The sequence below is a fragment of the Ictidomys tridecemlineatus genome, chromosome 3 (assembly GCF_052094955.1).
Source record: "Ictidomys tridecemlineatus isolate mIctTri1 chromosome 3, mIctTri1.hap1, whole genome shotgun sequence".
Classification (NCBI taxonomy): domain Eukaryota; kingdom Metazoa; phylum Chordata; class Mammalia; order Rodentia; family Sciuridae; genus Ictidomys; species Ictidomys tridecemlineatus.
Genome location: NC_135479.1, coordinates 1,908,559 through 1,934,469, shown reverse-complemented (window position 1 = coordinate 1,934,469; position 25,911 = coordinate 1,908,559). Strand labels below are relative to the sequence as shown.

The 25,911-nt window shown below is 52.3% G+C and overlaps 1 protein-coding gene and 1 long non-coding RNA gene across 6 annotated transcripts in view; one reads left to right on the top strand and one right to left on the bottom strand.

The window, feature by feature from the left end:
• Rptor (regulatory associated protein of MTOR complex 1) overlaps positions 1-25,911 on the top strand; it is a 329,507-nt gene that overhangs the window by 204,480 nt on the left and 99,116 nt on the right. For 3 of the 5 annotated variants that reach the window (XM_078041465.1, XM_005332637.5, XM_078041466.1), the window contains 2 exons: positions 16,558-16,658; positions 17,215-17,359. In XM_078041465.1, coding sequence (XP_077897591.1) covers positions 16,558-16,658; positions 17,215-17,359 — 246 coding nt within the window. Of the gene's footprint in view, positions 1-11,428; positions 11,448-13,758; positions 13,778-16,557; positions 16,659-17,214; positions 17,360-25,911 lie in introns of those variants that run through there. The other 2 variants (XM_078041468.1, XM_078041467.1) reach the window with 2 other exon arrangements.
• On the bottom strand, positions 19,214-22,524 carry LOC144375935 (uncharacterized). Its single transcript, XR_013435801.1, has 2 exons — positions 22,149-22,524; positions 19,214-19,446 (listed from the first exon to the last, which is right to left on the bottom strand). It is a non-coding gene; the product is annotated as an uncharacterized LOC144375935 (long non-coding RNA).

Sequence of the window (25,911 nt, the reverse complement as noted above, 5' to 3'; positions counted from 1 at the left end):
CACTGCTGTTGGATGGCCCCTTCTCTTGCTGCTGGGAGTTTCCTGTTCAGAGAACATTTCCTAGAATAAGTGTCACATTATTTTCACCTGCTTTATTATTATTTTCTGGAGATGTTATCTCAGAATATGTTCATCTTGGTTCTGGTGAACTCTGCAGCTTGCCACCTGCTAGGCCTGCCTTGATGCCAACTCCTCTTCTCCGCTCCGCACCACCAGAGCACACAGACTGATGACGTTGACCTACATGTCAGGTCAGGCGGAGCCACTTGGAAAGCCATTGCGCAATCAGTTAGGAATCCCAACACTTTTTCCACAACCTGCAGCTCCAAGTCTGATTCTGGGTTCACTGTCTCAGGGACTCAAGACCAGGTCCGTCTCCCTCTTGGTGCAGTGCGGCTCCCACAGCAACCAGCATTCTACAAACCCCATGGGGCCTCTTGCCATCTGGGTCTCCCTCCTCCCCACAGGTGTGGTCCTTGCTCCTGGTCCAAGTCCTCCAGCAGGGTCTGGCTGTGTACTTTGATCTCAGCAGTGCTTTGTGCACATGAGCGATGCTCCTACAGCGTGGAGCTGGCCTCGGCTGTGGGCTGCGTGGCCTCCCTACCATGTGTGGCAGGCACAGCTGAGCTGCCCATGGCCTGGGGCTGCACACAGCAGAGACCAGGTCAGACTCGGGCTTTCATGTTGTGATCTTGTGTTTTAATTCGCATAGAGGTTTGAATCCTGTGATGGCCCTTTTTCTGTTCCACAGACTGGGCAAGTTACAGAAACGAGTCTTACATTGACTCACCACTCTGGAGGTGCGAGATTAAGGGGCCACATCTGGTGATGACCTTGCTGGTAGACTCCCAAGGCAGAGAGGGTCTTGTGTGTGTGTGTATCTGTCTGACTTCTTACACAGCCACCAGGGTTCAGTCACAGCAGCTTGTTGCAGTCAGCTTTTGCAATGCAGAAAAGAACTGCTTGGAGGAAGGAAGGTTTATCTGGGGCTCAGCCTTAGTCCATGGCCGGCCCACTCCACTGCTCCGGGCCTGAGGCGAGGGGAGGGGCAGAGGAAAGCTACTCAGTCAGGAAGCAGAGAGAGGGGTAGGGCCCAGGGCAATTGCTCCCCTTGCAGGTGACCCGCCTCCCCCAGCCACACCCCAGCTGTCCAGTTACCACCAGCCAGTCCATTCAAACTAGGGTGGACCGACTAGACTGCAGCCTCACAGTCCATTCACTTCCCCTCTGAGGAGTCATGTGGGGACAGGAGCTTTGGGGGACACTTTACAACCAAACTTTATCAGGGCTCCACCCTTATGACCCTATCAAATTCTAATCACTTCCCAAAGGTCTCAGCTTTAAATACCTTTAAGTTTCCTCCCTCTTAATTAATACCTCACAGTAGAGATCAGATTTTTTACACAGGAAGGTTTGGGGGACACACTTAACCCACGTCCAAACTGTAGCAAATGCTGCTGTCAGATGTAAGAGGGTAGAGGAAATGGAGCTCAGATAGAAAGGGTGGGCACAGGGGACTCCCAGACATGGTGCCAGGCAGGCCGCTCTCCAGCTGTGCCCTTCAAGGAGGTCCTCTGGACAGCCAGCTGGGCTCCTGCTCGCATATCTACCTCGCCAGTGGTCCAGGCAGCAGGTCCCACTAGGCAGAGTGCTGGGCCATTGTGCTCAGGACGGGTATCCTGGCACGTGACAGAATGTACTTGTCACCAACGTGGCACAGTGCCCCAGATCCTTCCCTGAAAGTGGCACCCAGAACACAGGCTCCTCCCAGAGCTGGGAGCATGAGGGCGCTCTGCTGGGCTGCAGCTCTCTAGCAGCCCTGGGCCCAGCCCCCTGGTGTCACAGTGTGATGTCAGCTGGCCCAGCCAGCTCCCAGGGCCTCAACTGACAAGTAGAAGGTGTTTTGGGGGAAAAAATGCTTTTGTCTTTTAAGAAAATTTCCTAAAATGAAGTAGTCAGAAAATGGATGCTGGCTTCTCCTCAGGTGGACTATTACTACAGCTGGTTCAGAGTAGGTCCTCCCTGACTCAGGGTTCACACTGGGAGCATCCAAGACTGTCCCCACTCAGAGCCAGAAGAAGTCTGGTCTTCTCTGGAGACATCTCCCATCCAATGACAGTCGGGGTGGAAGTGACAGGGTAGTCCTTCCCACAGTGAGTCCAGAGACTCACACTGCCAGACGGAACCAAGTGGGAACAGAGGTGCATGAGTGGTTGTTTTTTTTTTTTTTTAATTTATATGTAGTTAATGTTTCAAGAACCCTATTAAAACATATAAATTTTTGAATAGTCAAGATTTGAATAAAAACATTTGCGTGATGTTGGTGAAGCTGTCCAGGAGGTTTGCTGGGAAAGGGTTGTGTAATTGGTTGGGTGATGTCGCTGTGTCTCTGCTTCCTGGCCTACTTTCCAAGAGAGGAGCTTCCGGCTGTGTGTGTTGCATCTGCCTTGGAACAGAGAAGGCATCCACCCATCAGCTTGACTCCTAGGGTGGTGGCATGGTGCCACTCTCTCTGTCTGTCCCGCCTGGTGTGGTTTTCATGTGCAGAGCATGGAAGCCTATGTGGGCGTGGGTTAACTGGTAGCCGAGATACTTTCAGTTGCAGGTACAGGAACAAACAGAAATTGACTCTTCTGCTCAGTTCCTTGGTCTCATTCCTTATTCTTTAGCTGTTCGTTATTCTGAACAAAATCCCAAGCTCTACCAATGTGGGAGGATCCCCCCCGAACAGCACAGCATTCGAAGAGCCCCTGGGACCCTAGCGTGGTGTCCATGTGGGCTGAGGTGTGGTGCAGAGGCGTGGGGTGCATGCTTGTTGGGATGCTGGGTGTTGTGCAGAGCGTTAGTGAGGTGCTAGCTGGGCTCCACTTGCATTCCTGATTTCTGCCAACTTTTTAAGGACTCTGAATGCTTAGTTTTGCATATGGTTTTATTCCTTCATTCAGCTCCCCATGTGGATCGCTTTAAGAACAGCTTCATCACACCAGTACAGGGTACCCAGCCATGGTCTTGGCCACTTGACCTCCTCTCGTCTTCACAGCACGCAAGTGTCCAGCTGCAGGCACACTGTAACCTTCTCCTTTGGTCACTGGAAAAGAGGAAGAGCTCCCTGTTTCAGACTCCTGCTGGTGGCCAAGGCCAAGACCTTGGCTGGATGACCTGCACTGGTGCAAGGCCCTGGGTTGGTTCAGTGCCAAGGGACAGAGCCAAGGCTTCCCAGGAAGGCCCCTTGCCATGTGGTCATCTGCTGCACGCCCTGCAGGGCAGCAAAACGCCAACACATGGCCCAGGCTCCAATTCCAAAATCCTCTGGCCTCAAATCCTTGGCACACTATGGGTGGACAGTGAGAAGGATGTCTTTGGAAGCACAGGGCAAGGTCATGTGGACAGAGGACATGTGCCTGTGGCCCTGGGCCACGTGAGGGAAACTGCCGAGGCACTTGCAGCTTGGCTTTGGCACATCCATGTCAGACTTGGGCCCAGGACTCTCCTGCACCCTGACTCAGAAGAGCCCCCTGCTTCAGACCCTGCAGGTGGCTCTGCAGTAGCTGAGGTCTGTTCCAATGGCTGCTTCCCTAAAGCTGTTCCAGGTGAAGGTTCCCCAGGATCCCAGATGCAAGCCCTTCCTAGCCTTTGTCACTGCTCTCAGACATGTACGGTGTTTTGTTAAGAGCCCCAGCACCAGATGAGAGCCAAGATGTGACAGGTGTGTGTGTCTGTGTGTCTATGTGATTGTCTGGCAGTCTTTGAAGCTGGGAAGCGTCTGTCTCTGGTGGAAATGAATCAGGGCCAGCCTTCCTTGAGCCGCCCCCCCCCCTTTCTCATTATCTGTGCTCACCTAGCTGCCTGATGAATAAGCCTGTTCTGCTACACTGCTTATTTATATTCTGTGTCCTTTGAGAAAGTGGCAGTGAGATTCATGCTTAGAAATTAGGGAACATTCTTCAGCCCTCAGATGGCAATGAAGGGCTTACACAGTGCCGGAAACATGGGGTCCTGGAAAACTCTGGGGACCGAGGGTGCTGAGCCCATTCCATAAAGCCCTTAGTTAGTATTCTGATCACAGAAGCCCCAGAGCATACAAAAATCGTTCACGATCAGCATCGATTGTATAAACACGCATTATCAGGGGCCGGCAGTCCAGCCTCTAGAGTAGAACAGCTGCTGCTCATAGGCCACAGGGCTGCTGGGCTCCAAGCCCCCGCCCAGGTGGGGCTCTGTTCTGGCTTTGAAACCATAATCGGATTTGTACCTTGGTAGGAGCCAGGCTTTAGCTGTGTCCCCTCTTCTCATCCTCACGAGGCCCTTCAAGGGTGCTGCTCTTGTCATCTGCCTCTTAAAACTAGGGAGACTGAGGTGTACAGCAGGTGAGTGGCCTGAGCAGTCACAATGAAGACCACCTACAGGTGGGTGGTAGAGCCACACCGTTCTCTGCTTGGGGTATACACCGTGGACAGGACTGAGTGACTCCATCCCATCTCAGCCCTGGGTAAAGGGTGGATGTAGCACCTCTTAACCAGGGGTCTGTGGTAGGGCTTGGGATGTTCACAGGGAGAGAGGTTACATTGGGCTCGGGACACATCAGGAAGGTTCTCACAAGGGAAGGCATGACTAGTCTCAAGGGGCAGATTCCATGTGGATGTGGTAAAAGAGAGGCCGTCTAGGTGTGGGCAGAATACCTGGCAGGAGGAGGAAAGCCTCCCTTCTGTTGGATGCATGGCCACCAGGATTTTACTAGCACAGACCCACATTTCTGTGACTTTCTGGAGAACCACTTCCTTGATGAGGAGTTGAAGCTTATCAAGAAGATGGGAGACCACTTGACTAACCTTCACTGTCTGGCAAGCCCCCAGGCTGGCCTGGGCGAGTATCTCTTTGAAAGACTCACCCTGAAGCACAACTAGAGGCCCTGGAATGCAGTGGCCTTTGATGGGGCTCCTTTGCATCTCCTGGCATCAGGGCTTTGGCCTGAGCCTTTCCCTCCAACCCTTAGGCAGCCTTTTAACCACCGTGAGCCCCACCCAAGCCTGGACCCAATGAAAATAAAGCTTTTTCTATAGGGGAAAATGTATGCTCAAGTCTCTTGCCAGTTTTAAAGTTGTGCTATCTTCGAGTGTCCTTGTGTTTTCGACATGATCTTATATCTGGGGATCGTTGAGCATTTTTGCCCAGCCTATGCCTTGTGCTTCCTCAAAGCAGTCATTTGAAGAATGGGAGCTTTTCATTTTGATGAAGTCTGACTTAGCAGTTTTTTTTTCTTTTACAATTTGTACTTTCTGTGTCCCACCTAAGAAATCTTTGCCTGCTCCACCCAGAGCTGTAGAGATTTCTCCTGTATGTTTGTGTAACTTTTAGAGTTTATTTTACGTTAAAGTTTGTGATCATCCAAGTTATTCTGTGTGCAGTATGCAGTAAGTCAGAGGCCATCTTTTTCCATGTGGGTATTGAACTGTCCCAGTATCACGTGTGGAAGAGACAGTTGGGTACCACGGGTGGAGGCCATTTGATGCTGTAGTTCCCTGGACCCGTTCTCTGCTGATGGGTTTTGTGTCCTCAGGCAGTGCTGCACTCTCTTGGTCACAGTAGCTGTGCTGTAGACTGTCCTCTGTGAAGTGGCTTTGACTCTTCTAGCCTCTCACATTTCCCATCAGCCAGGACCAGCTTATGGATCGTACGTAAACCTCTTGCTGAGATTCTGACTGGGGTCCTGCAGAATCTGTGGATCAACTTGGGGCAAGTATTGTCTCAAGGGTACTCACCTTGTTTTCCATGAACATAATACAGATATTTAAAGATTTCACATCTGTCTCAGCAGTGTTCTCTAGTCTTGTTGTTGTCTTCTTTTTCTTTTTTCCTTCCTCTTTTCTGTTTGTCCTTCCTTTCTTTTTTTCTTTTTGTCATCGTGTCAACTCAGCCACTGCTGTGGGGCATCTCCTGCTGTGGTAATTGTGAAGTGGGCTGCTGAGAGCCATAGCCAAGTAGGAATGACACATGGCAATTTCCTTGTCAGCCTACCCCATGTTGCCTAGAGGGAGGACTCTCCATTGTGGAAAAGGGCTTGCCTTGGACCCAGGTCATTTGCAGTGACATTGCATGAATGTTTGAGAAAGGTGACCCTGCTCAAGGACCAGGGCGGATCCAGGTTTAGGGCTATCTGGGTTTAAGGTGTATCCTGCTGGGAATAGGGCGGATTCTGCTGCCTCCAGGTGCCCGCTCCTTGAGTTCCCATTGAGTTCTCTCGGGACTCAGAGAGTATTTGGGATGCAGAGCCCGGTGGAGGAGTGGATTCTCCTAGAAAGTGTATGTAGAGTGCCCGTATGAGTTCGGGAATAAAGAATTGCTGTTGGAATCTACAAGTTTTTGTGGTGGCTCGGTTATTTTGTGCCCAGCCAGACTGCGGCAGTGGGGTGTTCATTTGGATGGAGGGGTTGTTCAAGTGGGTTCTGAGGCACTGCCTGCCACAGCCATGCCGTCACTCTCCCAAGGCTGCTTTGCTGATTCTGACTGGGGTGTGGTCAGCAGGGGGGAACAGGGAGCCCAGGCGAGTGACTGGAACATGTGACATGTTCCTTCTGGGATAAGCCTTTCTGTTGCATTTGGGGCTTGGAGTTTGAGGTGCTGCAGGCACCTGTGGGACCTGGAGGCATGGCACATGTGCACCCTGTTGATCCCCTTGCTCTGTCTGCACATGCCCTTTCCCCTTTGGGTTAGTACTGAGTGCTGTGGTTGATCTTGCTAGCCACTGTGCTTCACACACCCATCCCACTTACCTAATCCAGTGAAGTGTCCTTGCTGACGTTTCACAGATGAAGGAACCATGCTTGAAAAACATGGAGTTGTGCAAATACTGGGTGCAAGTCCCAGAATCAAACCCAGGGCTCCAGTCTGGCCTTCATTTCAGCCTTGGTGTGTTCCGTCCTGCCCTACCTGATTCCAGAGTCCCCATAACTGACATTATCCACTGTGCTTCCATAAGGGGCGAGTGTGATCCTCTTCCCTGATCACCACGTGCTGATTTAGGTGTCCTGGTGCTTTGTGGTTACAACTGTATGCATCTTGCATACGATTAACTTAATTTTCAGGTTTTGTTGCTGTTTAAGAATAGTATATAGAAATGTGATTGATATTTGCATACTGATTTCATTTCCTCTAAACTTGCTGAACTCACATATTGGTTCTGATAGCTGTTTTGTAGATATAGGTATAATTATGTCATCTGCAAATACTCAGTTTTCCTTCTTTCCTTCCAACTTTTATGTCTTTAATTTATTTTTCTTTATTTGTGGTGCCACCAGATGCCTCCGGTGCCTTGTTAAATACAAGCAATAAAACTGGTGCTAAGCTCTGATCTCAAGGATCACTTGAGGGGAATGTGTTGTGCTGTGTCCTTAAGTGGAACATGGGCTGTGGTTTTTTTTTCCACGGGTGTCAGATTGAGGACGCTCCCACCTGCTGGCTTTGCAGGAGTGTTCATCCTGAGCCGATGTGAAGAAGTTAGTGCTTCCCTGCAGCTGAGACAATGGTGTGCTATTCTCCTTCCTTCTCTTGATGTGCCACATTATGTCTTTGATATTGAAATGTTATATCTCGGATCCCTATGGCTCACCCCACGGGGTCCTGATGTGTTACTCTTTGATACATTGCTGAGTTCCACTTACTGATGTTTCTAAGACTTGACCTGTGCCTTCTCTGCCGCTGGGGACAGCCACGCCCTCCAAGCTCTGACCTCAGCTGGGCCGGGCCTGTACTAGTGCATCTCTTCCCTATGAATCATCCCCCTAGAGGGAGTGTGCTCCCTACAACTGATGCCATGCTTCTCATCCCCCTTAGTAGATTATCCTTGTCAACTTAAAGTGTTTTATATTAAAATTTTCCAAGTTAATTTACTGGTGTGCATTTGGTCTCCTGACCAGATCTACACTAGTGCATGTTCCTTTGAAATTTACTTGTACTTCTTTCTTTCACTGTTTTGAGGTTTTGTCTTTCTTTGGGTTTTTGGCACTGCTGTCTGGCTGGGCCTACACGGGCATCCTTTGCAGTCGCCTTGCTGTGTGTCTGTGGCACCCTGTGTGTTGCAGACTGGATTATGTGCCTGGGCTTTGCATGCTGAAGCCCTGATGCCCTGCATGCTGGGCTTCAGAGGTGGGCCCTTTGGAGATGGCTCAGTGAGGTCTTAAGAGTGGGATCTTCATGGTGGGACTAGTGCCCTAGAAGAGGAAGATTCAGGCTGGAGTTGTAGTTCAGTGGTAGAATGCTTGCCTTGCACATGTGAGGAGCTTAGATTTGATCCTCAGCACTACATAAAAAAATAAATAAAGATGTTGTGTCCATCTTCAACTAAAAAATATTAAAAGAAGAAGAAGAGGAAGATTGGCCCAAGGGTGTGTGAGATGCTGGCCAGAAACCGACAGAAACCGTTGTTCTCTGTCCTGGGCTGTCTCTCTGTGTGCACAGAGAGGAAGGAGGCTGACTGCACAGCCCTGCAGCACCGGCAGCCTTTCTTGTTGTTCTGCGGGCAAGAACACGGAGTCACCGGTCCACAGTGGTCAGCTGTCACTGAAACGCAAGGGACCCTGGAACCACACGCCCCAGGCCTTGCCTGTTGCTCAGGGGCTACACTTGAGTGTCTGTGGGAGCAGCCTTGGAAACCACAGCCGGACCCCTGTGTGTTGAACAAATGTGACTCCACGCCCTCTGGGCCTCTCCCCAGGCCTCCCTTGCCCTGCTCCGCACACTGCTCAGGCACATTCTGCAGCCCAGTGGGCCCAGAAACTCCTCTGGCTTTAAAATCACAGAACATTCTGACTGATATCAAGTGTTACAATTCGTAAACCACGGGTTTTGTTTACACTTGGATGTGACTATGACATCTGTGAGTGACTAGCATATTAGCACTATATGTAAGTTCAGGTGATAGCCAGGGTGGTGGCACTTGCCTGTAATCATAGCAACTCAGGAGGCTGAGGCAGGAAGTTCACAAGTTCAAGGTCAGCCTCAGCAACTTGGTGAGACCCTGTCTCAAAATTCAAATAAGGCTAGGGTTGTTGCATAGTGGCATAGCACTTGCCTGTCACATACGAGGCCCTGTGTTTGGCCCCTAGCTCTGGGAAAAAAAGGTTCAGGTGACATTAAAGATGGTTGGATTGTATGCCATTTTAAGTAAGGAGATTCTGAAACGAATATCATAGGTGTGTGTCTGCATTTGGCCGAGGAGAATATTAGCTTAAAACAGATTGTCATACATCTCACAATTTTGTTGTCTGGTGCATTAGTTCCAGCCTTCAAGGTTTCTTTCCCCATGGAGTGGCATTTTTGCGTCAATTGAGAAAATACATGTGCGTGTTTTGTACATGTGGTTCAAGGCAGCATGCACTGATGGAGAGCCTGTGTACTTGGACCGTTCTGCACACATGCGGTCGCGGGTTCCCACAACATCTCTGTGAGCTCGTCATTCCCCTCAGTTCAGTCCCGCAGGTTGAGTCACTGCCTGGAGCAGAGAGCTTTTTGCCTACTGGAGAGCTGACCATGTGCTGACCTACATTTCTAAGAATTGCTTTTAAAAGACATTGTTGCTAGGCTTACCTCCACATGCTCCTTGTTGGGCAGCATTTCACAGTAGGGACTCGTGTGAAGGGACTGAACCGCCCGTTGTCCTGCACCGTTGCTTCCTCAAGTCACTTCCATCCAGCAAAGAGAAGGTGCATCCTACTGCAAGTGAACTCGGTCCAGGCCACCGATGTGGAAAGCAGCCCCCTTCTGGAATGTCCTTCCTTGCTGAAGTACTTGCTCTAGCCTCCCTCTTATTTAAAAAAAAAGAAAAAGTTTTATTTTTCTTCATTTTACAAGGGCTATGTTTTTAGCAAATGCATTATTAGATGTAGACATGCAGAAAGGATTAAAAATCATGAATGATATCTGCCCTGTCAAGGCGATTTTTGTTAATACTCTGTTGCATACCTTTCCAGACGGTTCTAAGTATATCCGTAGGTGTTTTTAACAAAAATGCACCACTTCTTTGTAAAGTGAATTATTTCAGTGCATTTCAAGTTATTCAATTTTTACACAGAAATACCTAGAGGGATGATCACCAAGATGCATCTAGCATCTCTCAGATGATGGAACCTGTGCTGTTTCTCTCATCTTCTTAGTTTCTTTTTATTTCCACTTGGGCATTTTGCTAGCAACCATAGTTTTTCACTGAGCCTTGTGTTGACACCTGGCCTATGGTCCTTCGGTGGGATTCCAGCACTGGGCCATCAGATGCACATGGACGCCCTCCTGCAGGTACTTCTGTGCTGAGCTGGGGAATGGCATAGCCCTTGCCCTCACAGAGCCCCCAGCCCCAGTGAAGATATGGCCTGGACAGGTGTCATCAAGACAGAGATGCTACCCTACTCTGAGAACAGCAGAGGAAGGAGAGCAGCCTCATGGGCCTGGGCGGGATAGGAGGAGATACCAGGCGAATCTGTCCTGCTGAGGAGGAAGTCAGCACAGGCACGTTTGGTTGGTGCTGGAAAGTTCTGCACCAGGAGGAAGAGGTGATGGGGAGAGGCAGGAGGTAATATGAGGAGAGTGGATGTGGGGCCTGCTGCTTTTCCATTGTCATCTATGGTAGCCAGCGCTCCAGGGACTGCTGCTGGACTGTAGGGTGCAGGGTTATCAAGCAGTAGCACCTGTGCACAGCCAGGAGGGATGCTGGCCCCTGCAGACCTGGGGTGGCTGCCCAGAGAAGAGCCCGACCTTGCCACGAGCTGAGAGAGACCCTGAGCCCGCACAACTGGAGGACCTGGGCGGCCTCCTGAGCCTCCACCCTGCCATGGAGTTAGTTGAGATTATCTTCGTGGGGCGGTGGAGAGAGAGCCGTCTGCATGAGTGGGAGCAGTTGTTTTTTAAGTAGAAATAACGTGACTCAGATTTGTGGGCTGTTTAGATTATGCAGTGTGCTTTAGCACTCTGCCAAAAACTACAGGGAGATTGATATATATCGAGGAAAGAAAGTCGTTGCCCCTGGGAATGTGAGCAGGGGCTTAGTGGGGGCTTCCTGGCCAGGTCTGCACGTCTCTGAGGCTCCCCAGGGCCTTGGGCTCAGCTCTGCGACTGGAGGCTGCCCCATGGAGCCTCAGAGCATGATGTGTGTCAGAGTGAAGGCTGGGGGAGCCCAAGGCAGGCAGCTGGAACACATTTCGCAAGTTCTCACATCCCATCAGCTGGTTATCAAGAGTTCAGAGGCCACACGGGCAGTTTCTGTTCTAGTCTGTTGGACAGAAGCCTTCACCCATCAGGCCTGACCATGGGGACGCTCGGCCTACACTCCTTCAGCCGGGGAGTTGTGCTGCCTTTTGTCCTGAGTGAGACTTCAAGTAGAGGCAGCAAAAAATAATTGCAAGCCCCTGCAGCCATGGATAGAGAACCCTTGGAGCCATTAACAGAGCTCGAAGGTCCCCAAGGTAGGGAGCTTCTCAGGCTGGCTGGCGGGTTCCTGCAGGAAGACTGAGCTGCTTGGTTGAGGACTGAGAACGCACCACTGAGTGGGTCTCCAACATTCTGAGCCTCTGAGAAGAGACTGTGGAGCAGGGACTTACAGCAGCAAGGTGACAGTGCTGGTGCCAGCGTTGAGCTTGGTGTTAATCCTGTTAGATTCGAGCTGTGAAGGAACACGGGCACAGGAACACCTCTCCACATGTCCTGGGAGGGGTCACCTGGCTGCCCAGCAACAGGTCCGAGGTGGGCCCACAGTGCTGGGCGTACAGCATGTCCCAGGTCACAAGGCCAATGGGTGGGAGAGTTCAAAAGGCCGGTAGGGTGGGCATTGGAATCAGGCTGAGGGGCAGCGCAGGTGTGAGGACAGCGGCCAGAGCTCAGTGGCGGCCGAGTCCGAGTCAGGAGCAGGGCAGAGAGGAACCACCTAGCCTTGGAGGAGGCGGAGCAGTTGAGAACAAGCTCACAAGGAGCTTCAGGTTCACGAAGGCCCGAGGGCCCTCTGCGCCTGCCCCTGCCGAGCCCCACATCCCACAGTGTGGCCTTCCCGGGTCTGCAGTCATACTGGGGAGGCTGGCTGTGCTGGGTCGTCCTCCACTTGTGTCTAGCACTAAGGGCACCCTCGTGGAGCCCATGTGGGGTGAAGGGAAGCTGTGGGATTGAGCAGGTGGGTGGCACCTGGCACACATCAGTCCTGGCAGAGGCAGATGTAACTGCTGATGCCCAGAAGGCTCAGAGCCTCGGGGAGGTCAGACAGCTGACCCAGGCTCCCCGACTCAAGCCCATGTCTTTCGGTGTCAAAGTTGGGTTGGCCCCGGGCTCAGTCTCTGCCCAGAAGGCCCAGAGCCACAGGGAGGTCCGACAGCTGACCCAGGGTCCGAGATTCAAGCCCATGTCTTTCAGTGTCAGAGTTGGGTTGGCCCCGGGCTCAGTCTCTGAGTTCAGGTTGGCTTGTGGAGCCCCGTGGAGTCCAGGCCACAGCCCGTAAGCATGTGTCCTGCCTGCAGCCATGGTTCTCCAGGTCCTTGGCACTCCATCGTAACTGAGGGAGGCTGTTGCAGTGGACAGAAAAAGGCTACCAGCATCTAGGGGAAGGAATGACATCCAGGGGGAGAGCTGGAAGCAAGAGATGGCCATGAGGGGGATGGGAAGGCAGGCGGGGCCTGAAGCAAGACCTGGGAGCCCTGCCGGTGTCTGCATGCATGGACAATGTGTGGTGGCCATGCGATGGGCAGGGGTGGTGAAGTCCCGCTTGGGGTGCAGCAGGAGCTGTCAGGGCCTGTTGAGAGTCCAGAGGAAAGCTCCACAGTGAGACTAGGAACCCAAGGGGACACGGAGTGATGACCAGGAGAAGTCAAAGGGAGATAGAAAGCTGGGCAGCCAGTCATTGAACAGATGTCATTCAGTCTCCTAGCCGGTGGCTAATGACGGAGCAGGACCCAATTCATGGAGAAGGGACTGCGAAAGGCCAAGAGTGGGCAGCAAACTTGTGGCCATCAGGAAGTGTTAGGGAGAACAAAGGGGCTTAAGAGGAAAAATGCCAAGTGGGCATTTCAGAGCTGGCCTCGTGCCCTTGGTCATCATGCCCATGGGAGTGTGGGCGCTGAAGCGTGTCAGTGCGCAGCAGAGCCGGGTGGCAGCGCCAGCCCTGGTGTGGAAGTTGAGGCAGGTGGATCCTGGGCAGAGGCTGGAATCTGCCCCGGGGGAAGGTGAAGACAGGCCCTTGTGCGGCACGGTGGTGCCGGGGGAGGCTTCCTGGCTGGTGGCTGTGTCTGCTGAGGAAGTGGGACCCATTTTATTTTAGTCCCTGTGTGTCACATAAGGTTAGCCTTCGTGACTCAGCAGAGGCAGAGGATGAGAAGTTTCCCAACCACAGCACAGCTGGGACTGGAGTTCAGCTTTTCTCATCTTGTCGTCAAATGATGTGTCCCTGAGCCACAGCTCCTCCCACTTCCACGTAGAAATCTGTCCTTAATCTTAGAGTCACTTTGTCATCCATGAGGTTCTCAGGTTAGGGGAGCTTTGGTGCAGTGTGGTCTTTGGGGCTGTGCTCCAGCTGCCTGGCTCTCTCCAGGTCTCGCTCCAGGGGTCTCAGGTGCAGAAAGGAAACCCCAGATGGTTTCTGTGGTGAGTCTCTTCTCAGTGACACAAGAGCAAGGGAAGAGCCCAACCCCTTCCGTCATTCCGGGAAGCACCCAGGTGTGTGCGTGCATGCAGAGATGCCACCACCAGCCAGCCATGGCTGGCCTGTACCTCACGGAGAACTGGGGTGAGCCGGGTGGACCTTTCAGGACCTCATGTGAGTGCCTAGCTCTTCATCTCTCCACCAGTGATTGTCACAGGATTAACATTTTTAAAAACACCACTAATTGCACACTGACCCTCAGCCAGCCTCTCTTCTCAATGACCTAACTGTCCAGTGAGGGTACCATGGTGGGTGGTCTGTAGGCAGGTCCTCTTCTGAAAATGCAGTCGCTTTCAACAGAGACAGGCCCCAGAAGTCAGCCAGGTGTGTATCAGTGTTATTTGATTCAAGGACATGGGCTCCTCTGAGCCCGTGTTTGTCCAGGTTTGGAAATGGACGGTAGTCAGATGGTCTGTCTGATTCTGACAGCCCCTGCACTCCCCCCGACGGTGCTGTCCTGCTTCCCACCAGCTGCTTGCTGCATTGGGCCCCTAAACCTCACAGGGCCAAGGTTGAGCAGGCAGGGGATCGGGGTCTTATTTGTGCCTCTGGTTCACAGGGGGCCAGTCATCATGGGTAAGTGTGGACACCACACAAACTCGAGGACAGGAAGGGCCTTTCTACCACTGTAGCTGTGGCTCACCCTTCCCGTTGTCTTGCCCCTTCAGGGTGGACTCATCTCTTTGCGTATTGTTGGGATGTGTGCATTTCCTCATGTTGTTCAAATATCCACCAAGGACCTTTTAACAGTTGGTTGCCACTCCCTGGCAGTTGATCCACAGTCAACTCTGTCCCTTCTTACCACCTGGGCAGAGGCTGGAAGCTGCCCAGGGGAAGATGAAGACGGGCCCTTGTGCAGTGCAGTGGAGGCATCTCATGTTTGTAGTCAAACTGCACTGTGGACTGTGGTGCCTCTACCTAGCTCAAAACAGGCTTCTGGGTTGCCACTGCACCCGACCTGCCCCTGTCTGACTTCTGATCTGCGTTCTGTGTGATAAATGGGGACTGTGGTGGAACTGCTCTCACTGTGCCCTGCTGGAGTCTACTGAGCCTGAGCGGGGTCTGGGAACCCAGGACTTGGAGTTGACGCAGTAGCAGGGCAGTCTCAGGAACGCCCAGCAAGCCGAGAGAAGGTACTCGAGATAAGTGATCCTCACTCCTGCCACACTCTGCATTGATATGATCCCAGGTGAGCTCTGGCCTCGCAACCAGACATCTCCATGTCGCTTTGAGGAAGAGGGTGCACCCAGCAGGCCTGAAGCTGAGAAAGGGGCAGTGTTCATCCTGAACATTATTGACAGTCTCGTCTGTTTATTAAGGTTTTTAGCATATGTTTCTCATCTGCAGACCCAGGACACAAGTGACTGTCATAGGTCTCCTCACCAGCCCTGGGGTGTCCCATATCCCTTCCTTTTCATCACCCAGATGTGGGCAAGCACTCCAGGTCTGGCTGACCTCTGGAGAAGTGCCCTAGCTGTCTGTGCCTTGAGAAGTACCTTGTCCTTTTGCAGGGTAGCGTGCCCTAGCCTAGCCCATGTGGCAGAGCTGCATCAGCTTTCTTGCTGGAGAGCGGACAAGCTCTTTCATCTGTGGCTCTCAGCCCCACCCTGCCATGTGGAGGGCTGGTGACAGGCAGTCTGCAAGGCCCTGGGCTTCCTAGTGAGTGGTGGGTCTCTCCTAACCCTGCCCAGCCAATTGGAATCTTGGCACCATCCAAGCTGCAGCCAGCCTTAGGGCCACTGTCTGAAGCTCCTTACGGGAGCCTGCATCTGCCTGCGTGTGGGCGCTTCCTCTTAAGCTTGAAAGCTGTCCACTTGGGCAGCAGTTCAGCCCTGGAGAATAATACTCGTTTCTTCATCTCACTTTTCTTGCCCTATCACTAAGCCTTCTTGAAGATGCAAAAAGTGAAAAGGCCTTCAGGGGAAGGAGACGGCACATGTGCTGCAGAATCATGTCATCTGCTTGGCCTGCTCCCCATCTCTGAGGCTCAACCTCCCCGAGTGTCACTCTAGCAGACAGTGCCACCAAATGGGTGACTGTGATGGGAGCTATTGATCTGTTCAGTCTTATAAGTGGCAGGAATTACACTCGAGTCTCTCAACCAAATTACTGTGAACATTTTCCTTCTGGGAGAAAGAGAGCTTCCGGTCAGATAAAATTAAAATGCTTTCCACAGGGTAAAATTAAGTTGCTGTGAAGCAGCAAGAAACCACTCTGAGTGCCCCACGTTCATGGTCACCTCTGCCAGATGCATTCTTCCTGAGACATCTCAGGGCCACACCATCTCCTAAGAGGCAGGTCTCTTTCCAAGGTCAGCTTTCAACAGGCCTCCCCGACCTCCCTTAGAACACAGCATTCTTGGGGCCTCCTCTCTCATCTGTGAGGTGTGTCTGCTGTGCGCACAGTGTGACCTGTCACAAGCCCATGTTTGCTTGCTCATCAGTCCTTCCTGCTGAACTGTAAGCTCCCTGGAAGCAGGTTTTGCTGAGCTCAGGCCCTGTGCTCAGCCCTGTATGTGGGGGCAGGACTTCCTTCCTCCACGCTCTAGGGTTGTCAGGGCCCTTCTGCAAAGTTGGAGCCACAGAGAGGAGGCCATGAAGGGGATTTGTGAAACATGATACAGACCTCTCTTAGCAAAGTGCCACAGGATCACCCTTGGGAACAGGGACTCAGTGGAACTGAGTGTGGCCAGCTGGGTCTCCATCCAGAGGCACCTGAAGAGGCTCCCTGTGTAGATGTGGAGGGGAAGGAAGAGGAAGGTGGAGGCTGACTTTCTAGGGTGAAGCCTCTGGCCCCTGCTGCCTCTGCTCTGAGCCTCTAACCTCCCTCTCCTCCTTTGCACAAACCCTTTTAATTACCTTGACGGCGCTAATAAAGTGCACCATCCTTTCTAGGATCCCTGGCCGGCTGAATGACAGGAGGACTCCTCTGGGTGAGCTCAACTGGATCTTCACAGCAATTACAGACACCATCGCGTGGAACGTGCTCCCCCGCGGTGAGGCTGCCTGGCCACTGCCCGGGTGTGGGGAGAGAAGGCTGACAGACAGAGGAGAAGAGCTGGGGAGGGGCAGGGGCAGTGATGAAGCCAAAGGCCAGAGCCTAAGGAGGTCCCTGTGTGGCTGGAATGAGTGGCCAGGTGTCAGTGCCTACAGTGGTGGCAGGGAGCAAGGCTTTTTGCATGAGCTTTGGCAAAGCCAGAATCCTTCTTGTAGGCCTTGCTTCTATATTTTGCTATTGGTTGCTTTGTATTTTTGGTATTTGTTCACAAATATGTCTGCATGTGTATATATGGACATGTATGCTTGTGTGTGTGATCATGTGGATATGTGTATTTTTGTATCTGTGAGCGTGTCTATGTATATGTGTTTGTGTCTCTGTGTGTGTTCATATGTGTATATGTGTGTGTCTCCGTCAGTGTGTCTATGTGTATGTATCTGTGTGTCCAGTGGGAATTGTGCATGTTCAATTTTTGATGGAAGTAAATATGTGGGTTTGGCTGTAAGTGCTGAGCAGTGGTCCCTGAAGACTCTTTTTATTATTTATCCACTCAGATCTCTTCCAAAAGCTCTTCAGACAGGACCTACTGGTGGCGAGTCTGTTTCGAAACTTTTTACTGGCAGAAAGGATCATGAGGTCATACAACTGCACCCCTGTCAGCAGCCCCCGACTCCCGCCGACTTACATGCATGCGATGTGGTAAGTGTCCCAGGCCAGACAGTGCTGCAAGTGGCTAGCTCTCCTGGTGGCATGCTCCCATTGCTGCAGCAGTGCCCATGCAAGGAGCTGTGTGTGCCTGGGAGGCAGGCGTGGCACCAGACTGAGACAGAGCTAAAGAGAGCCGCCCTGAGGATCTAGAAGCAGGTAGCCAGCCTCCTGCAGAAATGAGGTTACTGAGACCCTTTTTAGGTGGGCGAGGCCAGTGGCATCAGGCCCCACAATTCCCCACATGGAGAGTGGCACTGCACACAGGGCTCGTAGCCTCATTAGAGCTTCAAATTGAGAAAGAAATTGCCTCCTGAACTTGCAGAGTACATCAGAGTGCTCTGAGTGTTAAAACCGTTAGGTTTGTGACAAGTTAATTCATATACTTATGCGTGCACACATGCACAGAGTGTAGAGCGTAATCTTACTCACTGTTGATTATAATTTCTCCAATTGCCCGATTGCTGCTACTTATGCTAGTATCATCCATGATATCACTAGTATCATGTGGCTGTTCAACAGTGTTGCCACAGCTCAGTAGCTTCAAACAACTGCACCACAGTGCTTCTGGGGGGCATGTCCTACCTGCAGGGTCCTGCCTGGCTCAAGGCCACTCTAAGCAGCCAGGGACCCCACTGTCCTCCCACATGGCCCATTGTGGCCTTCTGCAACCTAGTCAGCAAGGGAGTGGAGGTTCTGGCAGATGGGCACACAGCCTGCGTCATGCTACATGTGGTCAGGGACAGCTGTCCACCTTTATTAGATTCTGCTGATCAGAAGTCACAGCCCCACCAACACACCAGGGAGGAGACTTCAGCAGGAGACAGGAGTCATGGGGCTACCACTGGAGTGTCTGCACCATAGGGAGCACCTCGCAAGGGTGAGGCTTTCACCAACTGCTAAAGGCACTCAGCTGGGGCCCATGGGCAGCTTGGCAGACGGGAGATGAGCAGTGGCCACTGTGGTGATGCTGAGGGGACAGGCCACCAGGTGATTCCAGAGACTCATACATCAGGTGCTGCTGTGTGTCAGCATGTCCTGGAGCTCCCGGGTGTCGTCTGCACTTGTAGCAATGCTGTGAATAGGTCTAGTGATGTTTCCATGTCACAGACAGAATGGAAGTCTCCAGGGGACAAGCAGCAAGGCTGAGGGCCGTGACTTGAGGACAAGATGGTGTGTCTAGATACATCCCTGGGACAAGAGCATACAGGGTGGAAATGACTGAATCAGGGCACAAAGCTTGGGGCTGCCACCCCCGCTGCATATCACTGCTGTGCTCAGGGGACACAGCACTGCGGAAGGCATCAGACACCAGGTGACAGGGAGTGACAGCTCTGTTACCTGGCCAGCAGCCTGGAATCTCCAGGAGGGGTAAAGAGCTTCACCCAGGTCCTTAGGGCAGCCCCATTCCTACACCCACATTGCAGTGAGCCCCACTCCCAAAGGTAAAGCCCCACGGCCCTCCAGCTGGATGTTGAGCCAAGAAGTGAGCAGCGCCTGCTCTAGAGCCCAGTCTCCGTGGTATATCCTACTTGCCAATCTTGCCTTGGCCCAAGATCATGTTCTTGCTGGCCTCAGGATCCCCGGCCACACCTTGACCAGCCAGGTCTCATCCACCTCACCTGCAGTGTCCTGCTGCCCCTGCATCTCCCTGCACTTGGCCCTGTGGCTGCTGAGACCCAGCTCGGGAGTGTGATAAGCATCCCTAGGGGAAAACTAAAGGACATGGCTAGGAGACATTCTGAAAGACTTTGATAAAAGAAGCCATTTGTGAGAACAAATTAGGAATTACCCCGGGACCTTACAGAATAGGGGCATAAGTTAAAGTACGGGTACTTTGGCAGAATGTAAGCAATCTTAAAATTTTATTCTTACTTGTATTTAGTGACAAAACCCAACACTGCATTATATCAGTAGTGTAACTGCTTTCTGTTAAACCCTGTTATACATGGAGGGCACTGCCAAGCAGGGCCCTGGCAGGTGTGGATGGCACTGACGTGGCAGCTGGCTGTTGTATTGTCTGGCAGAGATCCCTTCTGTAATTGGAAATTCACCTGTAGATTTTCCAAGCCTGCAAAGCCCTAAAAAAAAAAAAAAAAAAAAAAAAAAAAAAACTACTTTTGAAAATTGAATCTTTGCTGGGGGTGATGGCTCACACCTGTAATCCCAGTGGCTCTGGAGGCTGAGGCAGGAGGATCATGAGTTTAAGGCCAGCCTCGGCAACTGTTTTAGTCAGCGCTTCTTGCTACTGTGACCACAATTTTAGGGGAGCAAAAGTTAATTTGGAGCTCCATTTCTTGGGGCTCGAGGTGAGGCAGAACATCACAGGGGAAGAGTGTGGCAGAGGAAAGTGGCTCACATGATGATCAGAAAGCAGAGAGAAGCCACTCACCATATACAAGATCTGTACCTCAAAGGCACGCCCTCAATGCCACCTCTACTGCCATACCCTACCATCATCAGTTACCACTCAATCCCGTTAGGGGATTAATTCACTGATTGGGTTAAGACTCTAATAACCCAGTCATTTCTCACACATAAGTTTTTGGGGGATATCTCACATCCAGACTCCAGTAGCAGCTTAGCAAGACCTTGTCTCAAAATAAAAAATAAAAATAGTTGGGAATATGGCTCTATTTTTTAAATGCTCCTATTACCCAAAAAAAAAAAAAAAAGGAATCTTATGGTGTAGGCACTGTTTGTCATGATTATAAAACTGAAAAGAAACGAGATAATTGGACATTTCTACTGTTTTTTCCTACAATACTGAGGACTGAACCCAGGGTCACCTTACCATTGAGGTATATCCCAGCCCTTTTTATTTTTTATTTAGAATGACGGTCTCAATAAGTTTGTGAGCCAGGCCTCAAACTTGCAACCTTCCTGCCTCTGCCTCTGGAGTTGCACTGGTATTTACAGGTGTGCCTCCTACTCCCAGCTTTAACTGGGCATTTCTTTACATTACAAAAACATAACTGGTAGAATTCCCTAAGGCTCAATACCTGGATTTGATCTCATTTGATGTTTTTTAAATGGTATGGTACTTTCCAACACTCACGTACCTGAGACTGACTCCTACGTGTGACGCAGTGCAGCCCACAGGATCGTTCTTTTTGAAATAGCCCAGCACTGAGGTAATGTGATTCAAGCAGTTGCACCCCTGCCGTGCACTGAGCACTCGTTTGGGTAGGCTGGTAAAGGGTGTGAGGATCCAAAGGGTGTTGGAGAAGCCTGGACCATGGGGGCTGCTCACCTCATGTGGGATCCAGGATACAGTCGCTACCTTCCTGGGCTTGGGCTCATCTGAGTGCTGGGAACTGTACCAGGGCCCCATGCCTGCTAGGCAAGTACTGTGCCTCTGAGCTACGTCCTCAGCCTGAGAGCTATTCTTAAAGGAAGTCTGTCCAGCCTCCAGTTAGACAGACAGTGCTGGTCTCTGATTTGCCCTGTGTGGCCAGAGGAGGACAATCTCCCAGGGCCACTGTACCCTGAGCACAGCCCAGTGCTTCCATTACTGCTGGGCATGGTGGGATGTACCAGGCCAGCTCCCTGGGATGCTGGTCAGTCCTCAGGAGCCTCTGTACAGGTTGGCTCACACTGGCTGCCTAGGAGTTCCAGAAAGCCAGTGACCCAGCCCTGGAGCCCTCAGCTCTTCCCGAGGTTCCTTCCTTTGCAAGAAAACCACACAGCTGGACATGGCAGAGTGACACCAGGGTGTCAGCAGGACTTCAGCTCAAGGACCTTATCCAGCTGGCACTGTGTGAGTCACAGCTGATAATCCACCAGCCTTGCCTGGCCTGGCATTTTAGCATGCAGGCTGAGGTCCTCCTTTCTTATTCTCTCTCAGCCTGGGCATCACCAGATCCTGAGTCCCTGTCTGGCTTCAGTTCCCTGTCCTGCAGATGTTCCCCGTCCCTGGCTGAGGAGCTCAGTGCAGAAGACTGTGTCCTTTCCTGTGCCTTCCCTGTGTCTTCATGAGCATGGAAGGCTAATATGGGCACGCGGGTGTGGCATGCTGGTTTAAACAGAAGCATAGACATCCATGGCTTATCCTCCACCGTGTGGGAGCCTGGGGCAGGGATCACCACTAGGAGCAAGGACAGGCTAGTGGGGATGGTGCCCCGAGGAAAGAATATCTAGTGACATCATAGGGTCAGGGATGGTTCCCTAGAAAGTGAGAGTGGTGGAGGTGGGATGTGGAGACAGATTCTGACCTGATGGTGACAAGTGCCAAGAGACAACTCTGCAAGGGCCTCAGGGAGCAGGGCTGTGGCTGGAGGTCTGGGACTGTGGTGTAGTGGATGAGGAGTGGCTGGCCCACCCCAGGGAGCCCCACAGACAGCGACTGGAGATGAGTCAGAGAGGAGAGCCCTGGGCCTGGGTGGTGGCAGGGCTCAGGTCTCACAGGTGTTTCCTCTTGGCACTGATGGGATTTGGTGAGTCTGCAAGAGGCTGGAGATCAGGGCCTCTTGCTTCTCTACTGATGACAGTGGGGCACAGTGGGAGGAATGGGCAGAGTGCTGGAACTTCTTGTGAAGCCAGTGGATAGCGAGAAGCTGAGCATAGAGTCAGGAGGGACTCAGGACAGGCTTGGGGAGCCAACATCCAGATGAGGACACATTGGCAGCCCACTGAGCACCCACTAGTCCCAGACCCTCTCCCAGAAGGTCAACACACAGGCCTCACTGCCCCTCACCAGGATGCAAGTTGCCCAAAGCCCAGGGCAACCTGGCCAAGAGGCAGGTTCAGACCCTGACTTCACTTCCAGAAAGCCCACGCTTACCTGCTCCACCTGGAGTTGGGCAGGTGGCACATCCACGGGAGTTGAGAGAAACAGGCCTGGAATTAGTCCCTGCCTCATCAGGTCCAGGTCAAGCTCTGGCACAAAGCTCCATGGGTGTCACCGACCCACGCAGACTCCAGGGAAGGCAGGCCAGTGTGTTCTCTGCACGGGGGCCTGTGCTTCTTAAGGGCAGAGTCCTCCTCTGGAAGGGGTATGAAAAGGATGGCTTTCTCAGAACCCTGCAGAGGCGTGAAGCAGCCCGAGCTCTCAAGCACACCAGCTTCCCACCAGGTGGATCCAGTGTCAACCACAGCTGGGGCCTCCAGGCAGCCTTGAGCCTCTCCCTTCTCTGACTCATTCCTGCAGCAAACCTTGCTTAGGCCCTGTGCCTCCCGCATGTGGGAACAGGAGGCCACACCACCAGGCCGGTTGGGGGGTGAGTGGGTCACTGATAGAACTTTCCCTGGCTTGAGGGGCCGAAGGAGGTGGCTCAGAGGAGGGTGGGAGGTACACAGGCAGGAGGAAGTAGGTGTCTCAGCAGAGCAGACACCAGGATCCTCAGGGAGCTCCCTGGCCGTGGTGTGGCTATGGCAGAGACGGGCTCTGAACAGCCCCATCAGCAGCTGCACTCAGAGCTTCAAATACCAGAAGCCAAGCACCCGGTTTTCACACAGGAGCCAGAAATTCATGTTTTTATGTATAATTATCTAATTTTTTAGATATTAAACTTAATACAATATTTTTAAAACATTCTGAAAGCAAAACTAAACCTATTCATAGACAAGAAGCAGCCTGCAGAGTGTGCATTAAGAGCCAGGCTGTGAGGGGCTGGGGCTGTGGCTCAGTGGCAGAGCACTTGCCTTGCTCATGAGAGGGACAGGGTTCAATCCTCAGTACCACATAAAAATAAATAAATAAATAGAGAGGAGGGCGGAGAGAGAGAAATTAAGAAATCTTTTTTCAAAAATAGCCAGGCTGTGGATGCTGAGGACGGAACTTCATGCCGTGTTCCCCATACAGTGCCCCCATCCCCAGGTATGCTCAGCAGCTGTGTGCATGGAGAGGAGGGAGTCCACAGGAGCCCTGGCCAACCTCCACCGGAGTCTTTGTCTACCTTCTTCCTGAACCCCAGGTCTCAACTATGCACACCTGGAGGCCTCTTCCAGGTTGGGATCCCTTACTGCAAGACCTGATGTCACAGCTTCTGTCTCCATGCTGGGAAGTGCCAAATACATAAAAGCAAAGGATTCTCATGCAGAAATCGGGGTGATGTGGCTGTAGGGAGGAGAACTGCACGCCTTTGACATGTCCTCCCTGGTGAGGATGGTGCCAGCCTGAATCTGAAGTCAGTCCCATTAGATGCTGAGAACAATGCCATGAATCTGCTTTGATTGGAATTCCAATGTAGAAATCAGGCTTTAGCCTTAACGGAGAAACATGCTGTAGTCAGCTGTAGTCAGAGAAAGGCTTCAAGCCTCTGATGGGACACCAGGACAGGGCTAGGACAGAAACAGGCTCACAGCCAGCATCTTCTCCACCAGGTTCTGGTGGCCTCCTCCTGGCTTCCTGGGGTCAGGGCAGCTCTAAGGGCCTGGAATTAAACCTGACCTGAAGGCAGAGCTGCAAAATTCCAATCCCCTTGCATGGTTGGCTTCCACGAGCAGCATGGCTTGCCTCAGACCAGGTGTCACCATCAGTGGCTTTCCCTGCCTTCCCCCTCCCGTCCATTGTTGGGGATGTTGCTTTGCAGAGGCCTTCACTTCCTGTGGGAGTTGACCCCGTGCACAGGGTGTGTGTGGGAAGAGGAGAGGCAGGTGCACAGCGTTGTGCCTGCACCACTTGCTCTTTCTTCCAGGGTTCCAGACTTGTGTTTGCACTTAGGTTTCCCAGAGACTGGCCTCAGCACTGCTTGATCTCCAGGCCCTGGCTGGCTCAAATGATTTCTCAGTAGCCATCACCACTCTATAAGACCGGTGTGCCCACTGTTAGAGATTTCCCCCACCCTCTACTAGGAATGCCAGGTGCTCACTAGTGTAACTCTAAGGAAACCACCACAGTTCCTGTTACCAGCGAGTCAGGGGTCTGGGCACAAGCATGAGCATTCTGGAAGACTGGAGAGCCCCAAGGCTGCTTACCCTGAGCATCACAGTCTCACAACAGCTCAGTGCAGCAGAACACGGGGCCATTCTGGGTGCACAGGAGCCCCCGCCCACACTGGAGGCTGACATGTGAGGTCTCCGCACAGCACCCTCCCCAAAGGGCAGCCTGTCCCTGTCCTCTGCTTGGACTCCATTTAATGAAAGCCAGTCTACTCAACCATAGTATAATGTTCTAGATCTAGAGAGTCAGGCATGGCAGTACCTTTGATTTCTCTATAAAATTATTTACCATTTTTATGCTAAATCAGAGAAAAGAAGGATGTTGGCCCCTGATAGAGACCCTTGGGCTCTGCTCTCTCCAAGGTGTACAGCCAAGCCCTCTTGAGGAGACACTGCTTGGTGTGTGGAAACCCTCTACAGCTGTTTCCTTCCTGCCCTAGAGGGTCTTAGACACCTTTAAGATACAGACTAGTTGTAACCCTAATCCAATGACTTTACGGGCAGGCCCTCCTCTCCCCATCTCATCCGTGTGCTAGCAGCGCAGGCTGGATGGTTCCACAGTGTCGGCAACCTAGGCCTGCACCCATCCTGCAGGCCCATGGTCTCCTGTGGCAATTCTCTTCCCCCAGCACCTGCCAGAACCACACTCCAAGGTGAAAGGCCACAAGGGGCAGGCGAGTCAGCTTGGGCCACCCTGTGCCTTCGTGACATCTAGTCTAGCCTTGTCCGAGGGAGCTGGCAGTGTGGCTCCTCCTGAGTGGCATGTCCCAGGTGCAGAAGGGAGAACATCATACCCAGATACAGAATCGTACCCACTGAGCGGATGCAGAACCAGACTCAACACTCACCTGGGGTGGGTCCCTCACCACTGAAGGGTGACTAGGGGCTTTCAGCAGGGCCGTCTGCTGCTCCAGTGATGAAATTAAGCAGCACATGGGGTTCTTTCTCTCCTCATAAAGACTCCACAGCACGTGCATCCCCAGGGAGCACGCAGGAAAGAGCACTGGGAGTAGATGATTCAAAATCTAGTTACTGTATTCCTTGGGTGGTGATGGAGAGGCTGAATTTTTAGCAGGGGGGGGAAGAGAACAAAGCCTAACAAAAATTGAGGTTAAAACATAAAGTAATGTACATTTACACTTTGCTTCAGGCGGGGGAGCTGGTGATGAAGTACTCAGAGCCCGTTTCCTGTTCAATTTTTGATGCAAAGCCATCAGGGAGTCGTTTCCTTCACTCTCAATTTCAGGGGTCCTGAAACCTTGCATTTCTCTGCGGTAATAACCTGTGCTTTCTGCTGTGATTGATCAGTGCAGATGGAGGCCGCGCCGGCCCAGGAGGTTTTCCTGAGCCCACTGCCTGGGCACTTGCCATCCAAGGCCTGTTTCCCGAAAACCCAGTCTTCCAGGCGGGTGACTCATCGCAGCAACCAGCTCTTAGAAAGTCCCCTGCTCCTTGCTGCTGGGGAAGGGGGGAGCCTGGTCCAGCTTTCAGCTGGGCACAGACTCCTGCCAGCCTGGCTCCTGAGCACCCGCCCTGCATCCCACGCAGAGCCTCCCACTGTGGGAGGTGCAAACACAGACACCTCCTGCCACCGGCCTAGCTTCTGCTCCTGCCTGGGTGCCAGCAGCAGACTGGCTGCTGCAGTTGCCCACTGCCACAGTCTC